The sequence below is a fragment of the Diabrotica virgifera genome, chromosome 3 (genome assembly GCF_917563875.1).
Source record: "Diabrotica virgifera virgifera chromosome 3, PGI_DIABVI_V3a".
Taxonomy (NCBI): Eukaryota; Metazoa; Arthropoda; class Insecta; order Coleoptera; family Chrysomelidae; genus Diabrotica; species Diabrotica virgifera.
Window position 1 is genome coordinate 205,417,637 of NC_065445.1, and position 23,722 is coordinate 205,441,358.

The 23,722-nt window shown below is 32.7% G+C and overlaps 1 protein-coding gene across 20 annotated transcripts in view; it reads left to right on the top strand.

Moving 5' to 3' along the window:
* LOC126882335 (cytochrome P450 4C1-like) overlaps nucleotides 1-23,722 on the top strand; it is a 389,204-nt gene that overhangs the window by 81,056 nt on the left and 284,426 nt on the right. For 9 of the 20 annotated variants that reach the window (XM_050647215.1, XM_050647221.1, XM_050647224.1 and 6 more), the window contains exons 3-5: nucleotides 12,335-12,529; nucleotides 12,590-12,775; nucleotides 12,888-12,957. The exons of 5 other annotated variants lie outside the window; for them this stretch is intronic. In XM_050647215.1, the coding sequence (XP_050503172.1) occupies nucleotides 12,335-12,529; nucleotides 12,590-12,775; nucleotides 12,888-12,957 (451 nt within the window). The remainder of the gene's footprint in view (nucleotides 1-12,334; nucleotides 12,530-12,589; nucleotides 12,776-12,887; nucleotides 12,958-23,722) is intronic. 6 more of the 20 variants (XM_050647230.1, XM_050647229.1, XM_050647233.1 and 3 more) reach the window with 4 other exon arrangements.

A 23,722-nucleotide genomic window follows, 5' to 3' on the forward strand; every position in this document is an offset into this window, starting at 1 on the left:
GTTTTTTCTTGACCACCCTGGATTTCCATAGTTTTTCCTGTATTATTTCACTTGACCGTTATTTTCAGTTCTTTCTGTTTTTCCAGTCCTGCAGGTTTCTTTTCTAATATTGCTTCGTCCATTTTATCTCTAAAAGATTTTCGGGGTCTGTCTCTCTTCCTTCTTCCTATCGGGCTCCAATCTGTTATTCTGTTTATCAACGATTTTGGTCTGCTCTTCTGCCATGTCCATACCAGGTTAATCTCTTTTGTTCTATGTTGTCTATTATCCCTTGAATTCATTACCATTATTTTCTTAATCTCTATGTTATTTATTCTATCCCTTCTACAGCTTCTACTTAGGTATTCGATCTCTGTTGCTCTTATTTTGCATTTGGTTTTCGTACTTTTTATTCAATTTTCACACCCATTATTCAGAATACTTTTTGTCATGGTGTTATATTATATTCTTCTTTTTGTTTTTATACTGATGTTCTTATCCCACAGTACCGGGTTTAATTTGAGTATGCAGCATATTGTTTGTCCTAGTAACTCGATACCTAAAACCATAGCTTGGTTTTATAGGTATCGAGTCATAGAGATAATAAAAAGCTCATGAGATAATAAAAAAAATAATGAATGATTTTATTTGAATTTGCATAGATGATTGTAAGGCCAAGGATATCACAACGGCTCTAAAAGGAAGAGAAAAAATAAAGATGTACAAGCTCGCGTTTGCAAAGAATATCCGCATGCTATTTTATGCTAAGTGGATGCCACTCCCTCAATTTAGTTATTGGGGATGCAGCTATATCTTGCGCACAATCAACATGTTTTTTGGTCTTGTAGAAGATTTATACACATTAAATGTTATAAATGAGTCAGATTAAATAAATTATTAGACGAATTTTTTACTAAGCAACAACATTTTTGTTTAATTTAGTAGTATTTTGTATTTTGACAACGACACCCGATTTGGGCGCCGAAACGATAATAAAATTATTTTTTTCAATTTAATTGTGGCTTATTTTCCATCTAAATAGTTATTTATACACATTTTTACTGGTTGTTGATAATGTGCATTTATCTTTTACCTCGCTTCTTCGTCGCTTGAACTTAAAATGTGCTCGCTATACTATGCCCTATGTTGGATAAGTTATAAGTAATAACTATCCTACTATTTTTTAAATAAATATATTTTTACATAGTTCTTTTTGGTAAAATTTTGATTTTTTCCTATTTTTCTATATTTGCAGTAAATTTGTATATTCTTATATGAAGGGGCGCCAAATTTTATTTTGCCAGGGGCGCTCAGAACCCTAAAACCGGCCCTGCCTTAAAGTAGCATTTTTAACGCACGTATGGAGTTCTAAAAATTGCATTTTTAACACGGTTGTAGAAAAAAGCCTTTAAATGAGGTGTCACATGATGTACTTACTTTCCTATTTAAAAAAATCAAAGTTGTGCCTGTCACCTGAAGAAGAGGGATCGCGTAAAGTTCGAAACATTGACGCTATAATATACTATGATTATTTTAAAAATCGACCTATCCGAGCGTTTTTCTTATGTGCTAAAAATAAATAAGTTAATAAGGGGGGTAAAACTTATTCCAGCGAACTGTATTTGTAACAACCAAGGTAGGGATGGCGGTTGTTGAACAAAAAACCGGTTTTCGGTTATACCGGTTTTTTACTTACGGTTTAACCTGGCGGTTATAACTGGTCAAAAAAAGCGGTTGTTCCAAAAACCATTTTTCGGTTTTTTTAATCAGAAGCAAATACTCGATAGGTTATAATGTTAATATAATGTTATATGTTACATACATTTATATTGCAATTCAGTTTGCTCAATATTCCTCCCGAAAAATTCCCCAACCAATTCAACCTATAAAAATTTTCCCATGTGCTTTCAAATTACCCTAAAAATGATATTCCCAAAACTCCCAAAAGTGATGATCCTACCGATCTACCGACATGTCCCTAGGATCTATCGAGTTTAAAAAAATATCCAAATGACATATTTTACTTAAGAGGAAACAGTAGCGATCAACAGGTAGCGAAAACGCATTCCAAGATTGCGGCTGTAATTTTGAATATTTTTTCGAGATATGTGGCACACGTATTCGTAATATAATAAAGAATGGCGGTACAGAGCCCAATTTAAAAAATATATTAATATGTGGAAATTACTCTGTAATTAAATACAATATTAAAAAAACGAGCCTATACCGCCACTAAGAAGAACAAAAAAATACACTTTCTTCAAATAAACTTTTTTATCCGATGCCTAGATTTTGTGTCATTTTGGAACTACTAAAATTTTTTATTTCATTAGTAGTTCCAAAATGACACAAAATCTAGGCATCTGATAAAAAAGTTTATTTGAAGAAAGTGTATTTTTTTGTTCTTCTTAATGGCGGTACAGACTCGTTTTTTTAATATTGTATTTATTTACAGAGTAATTTCCACATATTAATATATTTTTCAAATTGGGCTCTGTACCGCCATTCTTTATTATATTACAAATACGTGTGCCAAATATCTCGAAAAAATATTCAAAAATACAGCCTCAATCTTAGAACGCGTTTTGGCTACCTGTTGATCGCTACTGTATCACCTTAAAAATAAATTCGATAAACCAATTCATCATTTATTGCCATCAAAAAATTTCAGTAGGTAGTATTTTTTAACACGTTTGTATAATACCTTTCATTTCCTAAGAATTATGTATTATTTAAAAATTACATAATGGAGATTCCTAATCGTATTTCGGTATTCACATTTCATACAAGAGTCTCAAAGTACTCAAGTATAAACAATTTTTAGATGATTTTGGGAATATCGATTTCAAGCAGATCACTTACCTTTTTATGTAAATATTCATGTGTTTCATAAAAGCTGATGTGACACTTTCGTCCAGTTCTTTATTAGTAAATAAAAGTTGAATTATGGTTGTTTGGGTTAATAATTACTTTGCATATTATTTATAATACATATAGTAGGGGAGCAAAGTATGCTAAATGTGCAGTCACTCGAGCGCTTTGGGGACCTATTGGGTTGTGATTATTAGGTTCTAAAACCAAAAAAGTTGAGTAAAATTTTCCATTTTAGTGGGGACTTTCCATATTTTAATTTAATTTTCCATTTCCAACACCCGTTTTCTCCGATTATAGCGCCACCTATCCGTAATTAGAAAAAACGTTTCGAATAAAAGTTGCTTATTTTTACGCAAAGAATCCAAATCTGAAATAAAAAAAAAGGAGTTCCTATTTAAGATTTTAAAGTAACCTACCCCTCCCCCCGCCTCCGTGGGGGTCGTGTTTGGTACCATTCGATAGATTTCAGAAAAAATATTCAGAAATTGTAGTGTATTACCTATAAGAAGTTACCGTTAAGCCGGGTCCACACTATGTAACAAAACATGTTAAATAACAAAGTTTTGTAACTTGTTACAAAATTTTAAATAAACAAGTTTTAAAACACAGTGTTGTATAACATTTTTCTGGTTATATAGCATGTTTTATGTTATCCAACAGATGTCGGTAAACATCAAAGAAAGTTATAAAACCGCACCGCGACTGATCTACACCTAAAAACATGTTATTGAAACATTTCTCTGGCATAGTACCTACGCGAGCAGCAACCGTTGGAGTCATATCGCCTTGTTCATTCTGGAGTGATTGTGCTAGATTTTTCTTTGCTCTGTTCACGTAGGGTTATTTACGCGATGAAATTTTTGAAAGAACTGACTACCCATTTAATTGAGCTATTTCGTAAGTAACGAGTATTATGGGATTGCTATGGGATGAGCTACATTTATTGATTTAAAAAACAAATAAAAAACACGATGAATAGACTGAAATAGAAGTGAAAATAGATACAGAAACTATAGTTAAAACTAATGCACGTACGCCTATAACTCAAGCCAACAAAAGAAAAGCAGTACGCGGAACCTTAACAGCAAATCGGTGCAAATCAACTCTAAATTTGACATAAATACTATTCTCTACAGAGCAGAGTGTTCAGACATAAAACCTGTAACATTCACTTCATTCGCTACACAGATGCAGACTGCTTCATCAGCTACTCAAACAGGCACTCAATCATACAATATATCTGAGCCTTTCTATTCCGTCCACTACACCTACATCCGCTACTTCTCCAGCTACACCAATTCAAACAGACAGTGACACTCAATCATGAACAGGTGAAGACGATAATACTGAGGAATTAAATTTTACAGAAATGTTATACTTCCTCTCTGAAACAATGAGTAAAAAGTTTAAAAAATATACTTTGCTAATAATATAACTGTTAATCTTTCTCTTACTGGAATTGCATCTCGAAATGTCTTTCCTGCCTATTTTATGGCCGATTTCATTTATAAGAAATTCAAAATCAGAACTTTCTATTCTTAAGAAGTTTTTAAAACTGCCATCACATTTAATGTCTCCTGTCGATGGGTCTATGTTATCTCTTTCCAGATCAGCTAAAAGAGCTGTACCACTACCTATATTTTGCTCGAGCTGCTAATGAAGGACACATCTAAAATATTAATTTAACACGCCGGTGTCGCCTCCACAATATTACACAAGCTGCTGTTGCTATGAAGAGATCCTCCATACTTATATGACGCAATTTTATATACTACCTAACCTACCTGCTATCCATCTAAAATGCTGCAAAATTTATGCGCATGTTGTTGTTTTGTTTTTTGTTATATAGTCTGGATACTCATGCTATATTATAACAAGTTACATAACAAAGTTGTACAACAAATTTGTTGTACAACTTTGTTATTAGCATGTTTTGTTACATAGTCTAGACCCGGCTTTAAAAGTTCCCCGTTTCAGGAAAAAATATTGTCTAAGAGCGATAGCCTAGTGACCTAGTGGGTAGACCTCGGATCTCGGATTCGTAAAGCAGAGGTTTCGATTTCAAATCCGGGGTGTGGATCTCCGATTTTTTATTTATTGTTACTGCATTCATGTCTGTAGACAATGTTGCAATCTATTATGAGCACAATAAAAAAATATAGTAATAAAATAATAAATAAATATTTCAAAAAAAAAAACAAGAAAAAAAAAATACAATCACTGGAAGCGAAACTAAACAATACGGAAGAAATATAACCACTGGATTCGGAACTGGATATGGAACTGGATAATATTAGAAAACTGATATTATAATATGTAAGCACTACGAGCCTAGTAGGCCCATGGCTTGATGTACTATTCTTTTCCACTCCCTTTTGTCAGTCGCTTTTGTTTCCCAGTTCCTTAAGTTAATTCTTCTCATATCTTCTCTAACTCCATTACTCCATCGTGACCTCGGTCTTCCTCTTCGTCTTTTCCCTGCCAATGCACTAGATAGTACCAATTCTGCGAATTCTAGATGGAATCATCCTCTGCACATGGCCCAACCATCTAAGTCTTTGCGCCTTAATTACTGCTAGTATGTTAGGATCTTGATAGAGCTCAGTTAGTTCCTTATTTGTTCTTCTTACCGATTGTCCATTTAAGTTTTTCCCACCGAAGATTTTGCGCAGTATTTTCCTCTCCCAAACTAATAACAACTCTTGATGTTTTTTTGTTGTGACCCATGTTTCAGAAGCATACGTTACTATCGGCCTTATTACGATCTTGTAAGTTCTTAGTTTTGCCCTTAGTGATATATGTTTACTTCTTAACAACCCATTAAAAGCAAATATAGCGCGGTTGCCCGACATAATTCTCTTTTGTATTTTTTCTTCACAGTTAGGATCTCTTGTGAAGACAGTTCCTAAGTACTCAAATCTCTCAACTTCTTCGAATTTATACTGTGTTCCCTTCGCTGTTGTCATTGTTATGTATTGCCCCCGAACGAATTGCTTATTTGTCCATTCCATATACTTTGTTTTTACTTCATTTATATACAATCCTTTGGTTGCTGCCCTCTCCTCGAGTTTCATGAGTGTTTCTATAAGTTATATTTTGCTCCTAGCCAAGATTACCAAATCGTCTGCGAATGCCAAGCACTGATGTTTTTTGTGGTAGATCAGACCTGTTCTATTAATGTTTGCTTCCTGTATAACCTTTTCTAGTAATATGCTAAACATTATAGACGATAATGGATCACCCTGTCGCAGTCCTTGTTTGACCTCAAAGCTTTCTGTTATAGTATTGTTTATCTTGACTTTATAATACTGATATATCATACTGATATTGTTTAAAAACACTTATAATATTGATATAAAATGTTAATCATTTTATTTATTGTTATAAGAATCAAAGGTAAATATGATTAGGCGAATGAAGCCTTAGGTTTCGCAGTCAATATCCCAACCACACACACATGTTGCAATCTATTTCAATACGGTTTATAGTACAAACTATACATTTAATATCAAAATAGTGGGATATATTTTTTTAGTTGAGGACACTTGGTCACATTGCATTGTTTCAGGATAAGGTGAAATATCTTCAATAAATGGAAAAAAGCATGTATGTCATATATTATAATAGTTTCTATACTCTTAATATGTAGTCTCGTATAAATTTGTAGTGACATGATTTTAAGTATAAGAACAAGAAGCTTGCAACAATTTTCAGAGAAAATAGAAAACTAAAACTATTTTAAAATGATTATTCGAAATAAAACATATGCACATATTCACTGTATTTGCCATCTAGTGGAATAACTGTAAAATTAAGTCAGTAAAAACGGTACATTAAGTTTAATTAAATTAAGTAAATCATCTTGTATACTAAAATTAAGGTTGGAAAATTGTCGTTTCAAAATGAAAATCGACAGGGGCAACAGTACCTATACTAAAATACACTCTGTATAGATAATTATGTCAATGTTAATAATACTGGATAGAGAATTGAATATCTTTTCAAATGAGCTAGCACACGCCCCTCTTCCCTATTTAAAAATAAGGGGTGGGGGAAATGGAAGGGAGGGGGTTGACAAATGACAGATATGTATGTACCGTAAAAACTGTGTTCCCCTTAGATCAAAAGTCGGGCTTTTATATTTATATGTTAAGTTCAATATAAATTTCACATAACTGAACTATCACTGTATCCTCCATTTTGATTATTATTGTTCTCAACTAACGCTATTTTCAAAATTCTTGCTTTCCTATCCATCTTTAACGTAAATTATTAAAAAATATAAAACTATTTCTTTGTTAACGCTAGTCTCCGATAAGGCTACCGTGATTTAATGCTGAGGTACTAAAATGTTATAAAATTAACAAACAGTACGAGCAAGAACAAAGAGTCCACATCCTTCTTATAACTACAAGTGACTGAAACATCGAAACAATAATAATTCTTACTGTGTTATACAGAAAAAGGCAGTAGAAACGATTAATCTCATATTTATCGACAACACTGTATGGTCCTCACTTGATGAGCTGTAAGGAAATATACACGTAAAGTTGTCCTCACTTTGTGCGCATAACGAAAAAGTATATACAGTCTCACTTTAATAGCTGCGTATAATGGCCTCACTTGGGTGGCAATATACTTGAACAATACGGGGCACATATACGTAATTTTTTTTGTGTATACTCGTCATTTTTTAATTGCTATTTACTTGTCAAAGTCACTATGAAGAGTTGAAACGATTATGTCTACGTTTTCTACCGGTCCTCACTAAGTGCGCGTAATGTCAGGACCTCACTTTGATATCTGTGCATAAATATATATATATATATATATATATATATATATATATATATATATATATATATATATATATATATATATATAGCTCTCATTTTACAATTCATGGCACATTGTTCTGTTACAATTTCTCTTGCTCTCTTCTTACCACTCATCTCCATTCTCTTCTGTCTAATACCTTGTTTCTCCAGTTATCTATTTTTAATTCTCGTAAATCTGCTTGAACGCTGTCAAACCATCTTTTACGGGGTCTTCCTTTCCTTTTTCCCTACTGGTTTCCTGTTCAATATATCTGCCTTTCTTAAAACCCATAATTCAGCTCCATATTAAAACCGTAGCTCTAATCACTGTCTTGTATATTCTTTCTTTTGTTTTTCTTGAAACAAACTTAGACTTCATTAAGGATCTCAGCATTCCGTATTTCTGGTTGCCTTTTGTAATTCTGGATTCTATTTCTTTATCCTCATGTCCATTTTCCATTACTTTCACACCAAGGTAAGTAAACTCTTCCACTCTATCAAAACTGTATCTGTAATCTTTCTCCCCTTGTATTTTTATAAACTCTTCATTGTCTAGCTGCGTATCACCCATTATCATGTATTTAGTTTTCTTTTCATTTATCTTTAGGCCAAACCTATTTGCTTCTTTTTGTATCTTTTTCACAATTCACTACAATACCACACATATAGAGGTTCAAACTTAGATACGAGGCCATCTCAGTTTTTGTTCTTTTTACAAAAATGGCGGCATTCAAAATGGCGACTATACATATGTGACTAATAGCACGATAACTTTTGAATGAGATGTCCAAATTTGGTATATAGGTTCTTTTTTTGATGAATAATATCAAGGTCTTGAACCGGAAGAATCAGGTTACCAGAGTTTGCGTTTTTACTGTTTTTTTTTATGTAAAAATATGTTGTTTCTTTTTCAATATTTTCACCCTGTATATATTAATTTTTCAAAAAGGTCATACCGGCGTTGAAAGAGCGTAAAAATATTTTTTAGGAAAAATTATATAACTTTTTAGTTATATCAATTACTATTTAATACATGCATAACGTATCTTCACATGTAGGTACCTATGTGCGGCAGATTCGTGCAAATAATATAAGAATTATTGTGCATTTAATGGTAAAAGCATATAATTTGGACCACACATACTACACATTTCAAATTTAGATATGAGGTCTTCTCAGATTTAGTCTTTTACAAAAATGGCGGGCATTCAAATTGAATCTGCCGCCCATAGGTATATGTGAACATACGTTATGCATTTATTAAATGGTGGTTAACACAACTGAAAAGTTCAAAATATTTTCTAAAAAATATATTGACGCTCTTTTTAACGGCGTTATTACCTTTTTGAAAAATTTATATATACACGGTGAAAGAATTGAAAAAAACAACACATTATTACATAAATAAACGGTAAAAACACAAATTCTGGAAAAACCGATTCTTTCGGTTCAAGACCTCAATATTATTTATCAAAAAAAAGAACCTTTATACCAAATTTGGTTGAAATCTGACGTTTCGTTCAAACGGTATCGTACTATTAGTCACATATGTATAGTCGCCGTATTGAATGCCCGCCATTTTTGTAAAAGGAACAAAAACTGAGATGGCCTCGTATCTAAATTTGAATTTTTATATGTGTAGTATATGTGGTCCAAATTATATGCTTCTACCATTAAATGCACAATAATTCTTATAATATTTGCACGAATCTGCCGCATATAGGTACATGTGAAGGTATGTTTTGCATTTATTAAATGGTAAATAACATAACTAAAAAGTTAAAAATATTTCCTAAAAAATATTTTTACCCTCTTTTCAATGATGATATTAACTTTTTGAAAAATTAATACATACAGGGTGAAAGAATTGAAAAAAAAACAGCATATTTTTACATAAAAACCAGGAAAACACAACTTCTGGTAAACCGATTCTTCCGGTTCAAGACCTCGATCTTATACATCAAAAAAGAACCTATATATACCAAATTTTTTTGAAATCTGAAGTCTCGTTCAAAAGTTATCGTGATATGAGTCACATATGTATAGTCGCCATTTTGAATCCCCGCCATTTTTGTAAAAGGCAAAATCTGAGATGGCCTCCTATCTAAATTTGAACCTTTATATGTGTAGTAAATGTGGTCCAAATAATATGCTTCTATCATTAAATGCACAATTATTTCACATATCGGCTGCACTATCGTTTAAATTCCTACTGGGAGTGGGGAGCTGTTTGTCTCTTTCATCTTTCTTTCCCGATTTCAGGTATATTATCTCAATTTAGTTTTTTTTTTCTTTCAACGGCGAAAGAATCGCGTCGCTCAAGTGGAATTGGGCAGGACACGTCGCCAGATTGTCAGACAACCGATGGACAAAACGTATTGTCGATGGAGGCCATGAGAAGAAGCACTACGGAGTAGAGGACGATCACCAACCAGATGTTCTGACGATCTGAAGCGTATTGTCGGCAACTGGATGCAAGCCGCACAAAACAGAGAAATATTGAAAGAGCTGAGGGAGACCTATGTCCAGCAGTGGACGCGTACGGGTTGATGATGATGATCTCCATTTAGTTATCTACTAAAAAGTTGCCTCAGTATATCAACAATATTTCAAATTGTTCCTATCAAGGACTTCAGCAGGGATTCATTCTGGTCCATAGGCTCTTTTATTTTTTAGGATTTTTATTTCATGGTCTTTCTATTTTTCAAATTTAGGTCGTCTTCGATATTTATTTCTGGTCCATGGATTTGGTATTTTCTGGGTGTTTGTTGGAGATATTCCGTTCTAGACTTTTGTAGTTCTTTTGCGCAGTAACTTTCAAAACATTGATATTGATGGTTTATAGATTTTTTGCATTTATTAAGTCTTTTCGCCTTAGATTTCGAATGACTATCCAAGCCTCTGAAGACTTGCTCGCACCTAAAGGTGATTTCTCGTATTTTATTTCTCGTGTTTGGTCTATAAATATTTCTGAAAACCATTATTATAAAAAGTCGCAACCGTCTTTATTTATTTAATTTTTTCAATAAAATCGTTTGTTCAAGGTTTAACATCCTATATTTTCAAAATATGTAGTTTCGATCTATAAGTCTAAAACTAAAATCAAGAATTTTCAATCTTAGACTTATCACAGATTTACACACACAAACTTATATGGAATCATCTGATATTTCTTACTATTTCGTGCGAATTTAAAAAAACGAACACATGCAATTAAAAAATATTTATTTTAAAACAATCTAATAACAAATACATAACAATTAAATAAAACAATAAAGGATTTAACAAACAAATTGAAAGTAGTTGTTTTAAAGTCAATACCATACAAAATTTCAATGTAAAACGAATAATGTTTAAATTGTTTTTATTTTTTTTGTATTTTGTGGTAGTCAGTATTACCACCTCTAGTCCTTATGCAAGCTTTAGTTTGCGTGGGCACGCTCCTAATAAAATTATCAACATTTTGTTGTGGTAGGTTGCTCCATCCTTTAAGAGCAGCTTGTACTAGCCGTGCGGTATTTTCTGGATTATCCCGACGAGCTCTAATTTTTCTTTTAAGTAATTCCCACAAATACTCTATAGAATTAAGCTCGGGTGAGCAAGCAGGCCACTCCAAACAAGGGATACCTTCTTCTTCAATGATGTCTGTAGTCACTCTAATGGTATGTAGAGGTCCATTATCATGCAATAAAGTTAAATTTTCTCCTGTTTCACCTCTCCACAACCTGACTACAGGGTATCAACTTGCCTGTGAGTAGTTCAAGTTAATTGGAAGAAAATTAAAGGAGTTTTATTATGGATCACAAGATCTAACAGTTTTCGTCCTTGGTTGTTTTCCTCGACCTCTAAGTACACGATTTCGTGGGTCATCTGGTTTTACATAAATCCTGACTTTTTTGAAAATAGCACATTTTGTCAATTCCCAATGTTCCAGTTTTGGTGGTGAAGACACCAATTTAGGCGATCAATCTTGTGCTGCCTGGATAACTCGGGAACCCATAGCTGTCTCCTGCTGTATACTTCTTGGTACGAACTCTTCTTATTATCGTTTTAACTGGAAAAGTTACACCTGTAGCTTCCTAAGGCTGCCTTTGGAGCTGCAGGTGAGAAATTTTTGGGTGTCTTCCAGCTGATTGGGCAATTAAACCATCGTGGAGAGGCGTTATTACTTTTGGCGACTTTCATTTGCTTTATTTTTGAGCTTTCCTAGTTGTTGTTACCTAGCATAGGTTTTGGACAGAACGCCCTGTATTACGCCTAGCTCTACAGTTATGTCCCTCTGAGAACATTACTTTCTACACAAGACCAATAATCTTTCCTCGTTGTAAGTTCTATAACCCCACATGAGGTAGGTATATTTTCGTTTTTGGACGCAAAAGTTAGTTTATTTATTTTCGTTCAATTTGCAATTCCAGCAAATAATGTATACCGTACCGAGCTGTACTATCCGATTGTCTTATATATATTTGTTAATTTTCAATTAAACCCTTTATTCTTCGCAACAATAACAAGTTTTTTGAAAAGAACTAAATATAACTTTGAAATACGTGGTGATTCCATATAAGTTTGGGTGTGTGTACATTACACATTAATGACCAAATTAAAATAGGATAAGAAAAGAAGAAACATATCTTATTTATTTTTGTATACCTCATGTTTTTCAGTGATACTACAGCGTGTGATAGACATACAAACTTCTTATCCCCAAGTAGCTACAATTTGGTTTGGACCTAGACTTTACTATTTAGTATCAAAACCAGAATATATTGAAAAGATATTAACGAGTCGATCAGCTTTGAATAAAGATCATGTCTATCAGTTCATGAGTGACGTCGGGGAAGGTCTAGTTACTGTTGGAGGTAGGTTAATAATTGGAGCTTATCCCGTCTGAAAAAAATATTAAAAAAAATTATTCTTAGCTAAAAAATGGAGAACGCACCGCAAAACTATAATCCCATCTTTTAATCAAAAAATATTAGAGGCATATCAGGATATATTTTGGAATAAAGCAGAACAATTTACGATTGTGCTTCAAAAAGAGGTGGAAAACAAAAAAGTGCCAATGTTGAAATTGGTATCTCATTGCACAATGGATATAGTATGTGGTAAATGTTAAAAACGCTATATTTTCTGTACTACTCTTATAATATTTATAACATTAACATATTTATAACATTATATTATAACTTATAATATAACATTTTGTTTATTTTTTAGCAACAACGCTTGGATTAAATATGAATATTCAAAACTCAGAAGAAGTGGAATTTATCACAGCTTTAGAAAAGTAAGTTTTTCAGTTTTACACTTAGTTGTAAATACACAATACACATAACTCGAAAGGAACTAATTCTCATAATCTTGCGCATTTAAAAGTATTAAAAATACTCGTTTAAAATTTAACCATGGTCGCTTTCCATCTCACTTATATAAAATTGGAATACTTAACTCTCCGGTATGTAGTCGCCCACATAACAATGATGTTCGTATCATGTTCTAAGCATATACTACCAACATTCGTCGGAGTATATTCTTTTTAGTATATGCGTAGTACAAGCATAGCATGTACCTTAAAAAACATTCTAAATTTCATGTTTTTTGCATATACTTTAAAGTATATTCTCGTACCGAATATACTGAGTACATTCGTGTACGTAGTAACTCGGAATAGTCGTAGAAGTTTATTCTTAGAATACACCTTTATCGAATATTCTTAGCACATACTTATAAGTAGATACTTTTAAAATATCTTAAAAATAATATGTATGTATAGGAAGTACAATATTAGCCTTATAGATTATCAACTTCGTTATATTTTAGAATAATTAATAAAATTTATGTATGTAGGTAGTATTGGACGAATTTCATTTCAAAATTGTTGTATGGTAAAAAAGTTTAAACATTAATTATAATAACGTTTATTATTAAAAATTCGTTTTCATAATTGAAATAACTTTACCATTTCGAGTTTATCACGAGTATTTTTACATCGTTGGAATTTGAATTTAGGTACATTCAATTCAATACGGGAGGCTGTGATACGGGCCATTCCAGAACCAAAGCATGCCAAAATACACTCCCACAACCAAAGGCATTGGTGTTGCCAACCATCGAGTAAGCTTTTTCCGTCAACCTTAAAAATTCCCACTTTTATAAAAAAAACTTCCTCCTGTTTACAAAATCTGAGAAGATATGTTTAATTATTTTCAAATATTTTGATTTTTTTAATATTTTACAATTTGGACTGGAACAAAAATTCCCTTTTGAGTTAACTTTTCCCTATATCACCTTTTATGTTGAAAATTCCCGCAAAAAGTGAAATTTCCCTCCGTTTGGCAACACTCACCGGTGCTGCACCAATGTTGTTATTCCACTTCCACAATACATATCCCCCTAACCCCGTCTTTCTGACCATTTCTTACCTGAATGGATCAGGGTAGGAAACAACGGTAAAACATGAAATCGAAAATATGTATCTATGCAGTGTGCAGTGTAGCAGTGTTAAGGATGAAGAGGAATGATAATAAAGTACTAGGACTAAAGAACATACATAATATCTTTATTTAAATAACAAATTTGTTTGCGGTGCTTCAAAATAGGTATAATCTATTTTGGAAACTCAATATTATTTAATAAATACATATAAGTAAGTACATATAAGTATATAAATTTTAGTTATACATAGTTTAGTGTAGCTAAATATTATAATATAATAGTTTATATAGACAACTAAAATTTATAAATATGTACTTACTTTTTAAGTAATATTGCAGAATGAAGGTACTAACTACATTCTCATTTGCCATTAAAATATGTAAATATAATAGGTATTTGGTAGAACCAGTAGAACCTAAGATGAGATTAGGTGATGCTGAAAACATACTTCTGAGCAATATAGCACTTGATAGCACTTTCTTAGAATATCCTTAAAAATATATTCTTCTAATACAAAGATGTGCAGTAGTACGTTCTAAGTATATAAATAGAAGGTTTATAGCACTTCCTTGGAATATCCTTAAAAGTACGTTCTTAGTATAAACTAAAAAGATGTGCGGTAGTACGTTCTAAGTATATAAAGAGAAGGTTTGTAGCACGTCCTTGGAAAGTTCTAAAAAGTATATTCTTAGTATATACTGAAAAGAAGTGCGGTAGTACATTCTAAGTATATACATAGAACGTTTAAGTACTGTAATGTAGTATATACCCGGTATGTGCTATGCATATTCGCAATGGTAATTACGCATATTCTTAGTATATACTTTTTCTGAAAAGTATGTTCTATGAATCTACTAAGAACATGAACTTGTTATGTGGGCGTGACAATGTATCAATTAGTGATTTAATCATATACTTCTAGAATGTTCTCTGAACTCTCAATTTTCCTCAATATTGTATCACGAACTAATTCAGCATGAGTTTTCATTGCCGCCAAATATTACAGCTCTCCTGTCTTCCTCGGATAAATCGATACTTATTCCATCATCAATTTTATCAGAAATGCAAAAATAGTGGTATAATAATATAAAGAAATAGACAACATGAAAACATTTAAAATAATTAAGAATTTACATGTTTTGTGGCAAACAGATTTTGTCTGATGCCATGATCACATACCTACACGCAATCTTGCGCACTAGCAATTGTAAAAGACTTGTCTCTGAAGTGGATAATAATTGATTTTAGTTCATTGAAATGTTACATTTTTTAGGCCATACATTGAATTGGTTGAAAAAGTCAATTTTATTTTTCTAATGTGTAGGGGGGATCAGTAGAAGCTTAAGTTCAAGTTTTTGGGGTCACCACCTTGTCCCCCGGTCGCCATCTTAGAAGAGGCGTGCAAAGGGGTTTCGCTCTATATCTCGTAAACAACCAACCCTACTGAAAATATAATTAAACATAAAATGTAGCAAATTAAAGTTTCTACAATTTTGTTTCTATTACTTTTTATCGTCAAGTGACCAACAAAAAAGATATAAACAAAAATAAGTAATAATTTTTTAACAAGTTTCTTTTTGGAGGTTATAACTTTTTTTTAGTTCATTTTACAATAAAATAACATTTTAGCAATTTTGTAGAGCATTTTTCAGAGAACAATTTCCACTATAAATATGTTTAATTATATTTGTTTATCTTTGACCAGATTCTTGAATGCTCATAGGATAGAGATACAATAAAAACAAAACGTTAAGCTTACTTTTCTATCTTAATATTTTTTATTCATACAATTTGTTATGATTTTAACATTCCCATGATATTATTAATCTATTTTTAAATTTTCTCCCCACTATAAAACCTACCCTAAGCGTATATAGAAAATGCCCAAGAAGTTGTTTGAGGACAAATTCGCCGGTCCAGAAGAAGAATGACGCAACAGCAAAATGCAAAATTATTAAGAAGAGCAAAAACGATTTTTAAATATTTAAACTAGGGATTAAATGAAGAGTAATCGTCCAGGAGCATCGGTATATCTGCACTTTTATTCGCACTTTTAATTATATTGGCCAATCATATGGTCCTGGTTACTGGATAATTGTCAAGGCCATGGTCCAAAAAGAATAATAAGAAGAAAAAATAAGATTAAGTTATGTTACTAAAACGTAAACAATTGTATGTAGTAAATAAAATTAGTTATTAAAATGCAGTACTGCCAGCAAAATACAATTAATTAAATTTACCTTTAATAATTGCATATCATATCAATATTGTGGAGCAATATATAATTTCTCTTCTTGAGGAAATGACAATAGGTTGTACCGTGAATGAAAACAAAAGCCTAGACGGTTAAACAAAAAAGTATTTGACATAACGCTGTATGTGTCAAACATTAAGTAGCGTTAAGTAAAATAGAAAATAAAATAAAAAAAAAATAAAACAGTGTGATTATATAGGTCTTAGGCGTGATGTTCTATTCCGCTACTTTTGTGTATGCTCCGGTAAGCTACATTCTTCAGAGATTTTAGGGGTGGGTTTTAAAATAACATTAATAATTAAAAGATAATATTGGGCGCCATTAGTAAATCAAAATAATACTGCAATGTTCCAAAATTAAAGAAAATTACTTGCAATGTCGATCCATTTAATGTAAGTTTGTACTGACCATTGCGGTCGTAAATTTGTCTGTACTTCTCTCCAACAAGAAGGAAAATAGATAAAGTGTGCAAAAGAAAATGCCAATAAAAGTTATAACATAATAGTTGTTTATTAAAAAAAAAATTAAAAATTAAAAATGAATTGAAATGATTTTGGTAAAATTAAGTCTTTCGCGATTACGATTGTTCGAAGGAAAAAAAATAAACAGTTTATTATGAGTACCTGATGACCTGGACTGCAGTGATGATTAGAGCTACATAGATCTGGTTTAGCTCAGCTGGAACTGTTGTTGTTCAACACATTTCACTTATCACTTTACAAATGTTTGAGTTATAGTACTAATTCACAGCATTTTATAGTATGAGAACAGAACTCCAAAGCTTTTGTTTTAGTAGCAAAAAAAGTAACTGCTAATGGTTGATTATTATAGAACATTCCACATTGGAACAATGTAGGCACTGTTCATTTGAACATAGTACAAATTTTGTTAAAAAAAATTGAGTGTCTTTATCTTATTATGGAGTTGGAGAAACTCGTTCCGCGAACTTGTATTTATTTCTTCTTAAGAACAACATAATGAAGCTATTCTTTTTAATGCACTAGACAACTAGACACAGAACATATTCTCGTGGTAATCACTATAACCACGTTTGTTTTCTAACTAAGAAAACATACTGAATCGAGAATCACTACATCTCACAAAACAAAAAAAACTGTTTCCTAGACCATATCGGTCTATGACTGTACACTCTCAGTGCTCGATGTTGACTCTTCCCTATCTCAATTTCTGAGCAGGTTCCTTCTCTCAAAAAAAATTCGCCTCCCATTCTAATAAACATCAGACAGTTATATCCAATAAAAAACAAGGGTATCTTTCTAAGACCATCCTACTGATCCATCATCATTCTTTTTCGCCAATAGAAAATCGCTGATTCTCCGCAAACAGACTTTTCATGCTGAAGCGTTTTACATGTCTGCTCTAATGGGATCAGGGATAGAACTAATTATATAGATACTTTGGGTCGGAATGGGGCTAGTAGAAGCAACAGACACATAAAGCTTCATGCATACGGCAGCTCATTTTTTTGTGCGTTGGCAGGTCGTAGAATCGTTAGGGGGGGGGTAAGAGGGTTTAAAGAAGACTAACTACATAACCAAATAAGCAAAGGATACTTACACAGACTTGAGGACTTTCCTACTATTTAAAGAAATTTGGACGCCGTTTAAAAAATCCTCAAATTCACATATCGAGTACTTACTGGACATATTCCGTACTTATGGGAACCAAATTGGGGGACATTCATCTTAGATTCCTCGTTGGGTCAAACTGGTCTATGATTTATCATCATATGGCTTCTATGCCATTTATTTTCTTTATTCTAAAACTTATTTCATTTGTATCAGACATCTGGTTAATAATTTTTTAAAAAGAGGTTACAGAAATAAAAATAGGTACATTTTACAATGTTTATTCAAACCTTTAGACCTTATTATTTTTACTTTGAGAACATACATATTCTCAAACAAGAAATGAATAAATAAAACAAATATATGGTTTTACAATTCTTAACCTTATTTTTAGCAGTGTATCTCTAAACAAAAATTTGACTTATGGCTGTCAAAAGTCACTGCCATTTTATTTAATTTACATAAAACTTTCCATTACCATGTTGAAAACAAACTATTTAAATATTTAAAATCTTTACCAAATTCATATCCACTTGGAATTTAATTAAAATAAACATTATTTCATACCTCTATTTTTAAAACAAAATCCTTCGTCACATGTCACACTTGGAACTTAACCAAAATTTTCCATTCTAGACGGGGCTGGGAGGAAAGACATTCAATTTTAACCAAATAGGAAACAGGATAAGTTGATACCAAATAAAATATCATCGGGGTACAGTGGAACCTCGATAACTCGGATTAATCGGGACCGCGACCGATCCGGGTTATCGAAAATCCGAGATAGCCGGAGAATATGGTAAAAATTAACAAAATACGGTATACTTACAGATAAACTCCGTTAGAATTGAAATAACATGAAATATATTTATAAATATGCACAGTACCTGCCTACTCATTAAAATTACTAAAAAAAACACCAAACCCAAACGTAAGCAAATGGAAGCGAACAATACAAGACACACAATACTAAAGACCATTGTTTATAAAATAATTTTTAAATAGTCTTTCCTAAACAATGCTGACAGTTTGAAATAAAAAGGAATATATACTACAGACAGGTGGCTGTTGTTTCTGCGGCGTGTGCTATGAGTCATTTTTAATATCGTATAGTTCAAATTACACACATAAGTATACATTATCTCTCAAATATTATATTACATACATTTTTATTGTTGAAAGGTTTGTCTGATAATTAACTATTTTGATTGGAAATAAGCCACAATTAAATTGAAAAATACAAAATACTGAAAATCAAAATGTTTATCTGATGAAAATCGGTCCGGGTTAGCCGGACTTCCGGGTTATCGGGGCCGACTTATCGGGGTTCCACTGTACTTCAATACAGGAATGTTACCATAACATCATAAAAAACTGGAAAAGACAGGAACCACGCACTTTTCTACCGGCAAACAAAACTGCGTCACAATAATATTGTTTCACACAAATATATCCAACTAATTGCTGTGAAACTTTGCAACAATATTCCTTAATGTTTATAGGACAATTTGCAAGTCTTTTCTTCTTTACCATAACGAAAGAAGCCATTTTAAACCGGTAAAGTGCGTTTCTGCGAGTCTGTTGAGTTCTACTAAAAAAGATATGTTCATCCCTCAAACATACTTTTAGAACTAACTATTCGTTTCGGCGGCGTGCCTTACCTTCCGAAAATTCTCCTCGTGCGTCGAGCCGAAGCATTTCTCGACCAAGATATTGACCAATCGCCAACAACAACTCAACGGTCTTTCAAAATTCAGACCAATAAAACTAAAAGATGCTTCGCGCTCAAAAGAAAGGGAAAAATACCAAACCTTTTCAAGGATTCATTCTAGAATAATGAATGTTTACTTACACAAACAAACAGAAAATTTCCTGACGTTTTTCAATGTTGTGAAATAAACCGTTATACTCAGAACCAGGGGCGGTTCAGAATATTCTAATGATATATAAACTCACAAAATAAATTAGATATTTTTCTTGGGATAGGATATAAAATTAATGGATACTATTTACAAAACATTGTAGCAGAAATATGTAAGGCTACAATATCCTCCTCGGAAGAGAGGAAACTGGATTATCTATTCAGTTTTCGATAACAACAAAAATCCAACATTGACATCTTGGGTGTGACAGGACAACAATACCAAAATATTTAAATAATGGCTAGTGGGGATTAAACAAAAACAAAAACATCGTTAGGGAGTGGGCTAGCGTGCCATCAATCGCCAGACTCTTTAAAGTCGAGTAGACTTAAATGTTTAAAGACTCTAAATGAACTGTAGGTGACAAGAGTTTCTGTGTCTTGGGGAAGAAACTAATCTTGTGCCCTGTGTGGACCTCGCTGACATCCACAACAGTAACACAAGTGATATATATTATATATATCATATAACATATACCATATACCAAGGCAGACACAGCCTCATCACCTCGTTGCCTAACCGGGACTGGTTTTCAAAAACTAACAAATCATTTGAGCTTTAGGCTCAGCAGATAGGCATCTGCTTAAACTCCACTAAACACCTAGCGAGTTTCACAGGACAATTCGGCAACGGTTCAGCAAAAGGAGGATTTAGACAATCCAGTCTAAATACCTCGTTGAGATAAAATGTCACAAATAACTTATCTCAACAACTTATTCAAACAAAACCAACAAGGGGGGTGCGTGTGACAACAACAAAAGACCAAAAAGACTAGTATACTGGATTCAAATGGTATATCAAACCTTTTAAATAAGACCAAAAAAAAATAAACGTAACTCATGACATAGGAAATACTAAATCATTACGTTTCCAATCCAAAGTCCAATCTAGGACATAAAAGCTTTTTATGAAAGTTCACAAGACAACTTTCTCATTTTCAAATCACTAACTGGGATAGGCTTTATTTTTCAAAACCGGGGATATGACCTTACTTTTCCAAAACATGAGTAGATCTTACTCCTCCAAAACATGGGTAGACTTTATTTTTCCAAAACATGAGTAGACTTCACTCTTCCAAACTGGGGTTAGACTACTTTTTCAAAACAGCGATGAAAAAAACACACAAGGGAAAGACCAAAGTGACATTGGAAAGAATGACAGTTCCGACGAACGACCACTTCCATTTATCGACCGAAAGCAAGCTTCACCTGTACTCAACGCGGCCAGATCCTAAGCTCACTAGCCTTGTCACAGCTTCTGCTCTTGGCCTACTTTCAATCAACAAACACAAGAGAGGTCAACGAACTATTCGCCAAAAAAAATCAAACTCCATCACGGACATGGGCTAACAAACATTACGGGATAACAGACTCTAAAATTTCCAGACAAAACAGGGATAGACAAACAAGCAGGGAACAAAAGACTCAAGGACTTCTAGTCATACTCCATATACATGGGCTTACAAACACAAATAATATTGAAACTTGGTTCTTATATGAGCTTACACAAGATAAACCGTTCTTGCTCCGACTACTAATGGGAGTATTCCCAGACAACTGAACAACACTTCCTCATCACGAGTATTACACTTGTGATATGCCAGATACAAGAAAACATACATCATTTCAGTTCAACTACTATTTTTTTCTTCACTTCTCAAGCCCCTTTCAACTAATCATTGGCATCCTTTTGACACCTACAAAGATAGATTAGTCAAAAAAACAAGGCCAACACAAACAAGTGGAGGGGCCTCTCCACGGTTTCCCTCTTCACTTTTTATCATCATGACAGTTATTTCAAAACAGTGTCGACAGATAACGCTATCTTCAAATCTAACAGTGACAGCTTTTCTCCTGGCTGCTTAAAAAAAAACAAGGAGTTTACTTCTTCATGAACAAGTGGAGGGGCCTCGCCACGGTTTCCCTCTTCACTTCTTCATGGGGTTACTTCTTCAAGGGTGACTTCTCCAACTAACCTGTGGCATAACATACCCAATAGAGATAGGCTTCGCTGGAAAATCAAGGGACTTACTCACACATACAGACAATACCGGATTAGCTCATACACGGACCATACCAACAATATCATACATCTACTCAAACGACCAAATCAATAAATCACAAAAAACGTTTATTCTGTAAAAAACTGTTGATCTATAAGAATGCATGCAAAAAAATATAACATAAAATATTGTTATACTCTTATATAAGTGGATTCAATATTAAAAACATTTTAATAGGAACTTTTACCAAAATTTTCAAAAAAATTTAAACCAAATTTTTTTTTTTTTTTTTTAATTTTTTACCTTACTTTTTACTCAATTGTTTTTCTATATATTTTATCAATATTTTCATAAAATCAAATCAATGCTTTCATCATGGGTACAATATCAATACTATACAGTAAGTACGTCACAATATTTAACATAAAATTCTGTTGTACGATACATAAAATACAATAAAAGTATACTACGGTTTATATAATATGGGGTTTACAATGTAAATACATTATGATGTATGAAATGGTACATGCCTATACAATCAGCAGCATGACCAAATCAACACCACAATACCATGTGTACATACTTATACCTCTTTGGAAAAATTATTAACATTCGATTACAAAAATTATAAAAATGGGCTCTTTAGTGGGAACTAAAAGACTGAAACAGCTTCGGGGGCACTAAAAGACTTGAAACAGTTTCTAGGGACAAGACAAGAGGAATCTGGACTAAACTACTTGGGAAAACCGGTGCGATAGTTACTCGGGGTCAAACTTCAGGGTGGACGTTACAAGTATTAATCCTTTTCAAGGATTCATTCTAGAATAATGAATGTTTACTTACACAAACAAACAGGAAATTTCCTAACGTTTTTCAATGTTGTGAAATAAACCGTTATACTCAGAACCAGGGGCGGTTCAGAATATTCTAATGATATATTATAAACTCACAAAATAAATTAGATATTTTTCTTGGGATAGGATATAAAATTAATGCATAATATTTACAAAACATTGTAGCAGAAATTTGTAATGCTACAATGCCCGCGAAGAAATTGCTTACTCAGACTCAAACGGTCAAATCTGAGAACCGAACTCTCAAGAATTTTAACTATTTAGATTGGGAAATAAGCCACAATATTATTAAAAAATGATTTTTATTAACGTTTCGACGCCCAAATCGGGTGCCATTGTCAAAATACAAAATACTATTAATATAAACAAAAATGTTGTTGCTTAGTAAAAAAATTCTTCTAATAATTTATTTAATTTGACTCATTTATATCGGCAATTCAGATACATATGATACATTTTAAAGTAGAAGACTTTAAAATGATATTGCCAATATTTATGAGTTGCGTTCCTGGGACGACTTTACTGAAAGATAGTTCATTCGATTACATGAAATCAACCCCAACTCAAGAATATCCGTCACAAAAAAATCATAGCATGTGATCTGCCTTTAAAAAGACAACCACATGAACGGTGACATTAAAATTCTCGCGTTAGAGATCTCATAGTAAATCACGAGGGAAAACCAGGAAAAACCTCGTGATACTATCCCGACATCGTAAGTATTTGGTCTTACATTTAATTTATTCTCAAAATTAATACCAAATTCTGACTTTACTATAATTTTGTTTAAATTATAAATAATATCAATAATACATGGGTATATAAGTAATACTAAAATATAAAATATGTACTAACTCGACTATTGACTTACTAATTGTGGTATTTTCTTTCTATTGACTTCCTCTTTCAGTATGGGTATCCACATCCTACTGCATTCCACCGAGGAATTTGCGACACAATTGGTTTCGTTTAGCATAATTAGAGCCGCTTCTTTGA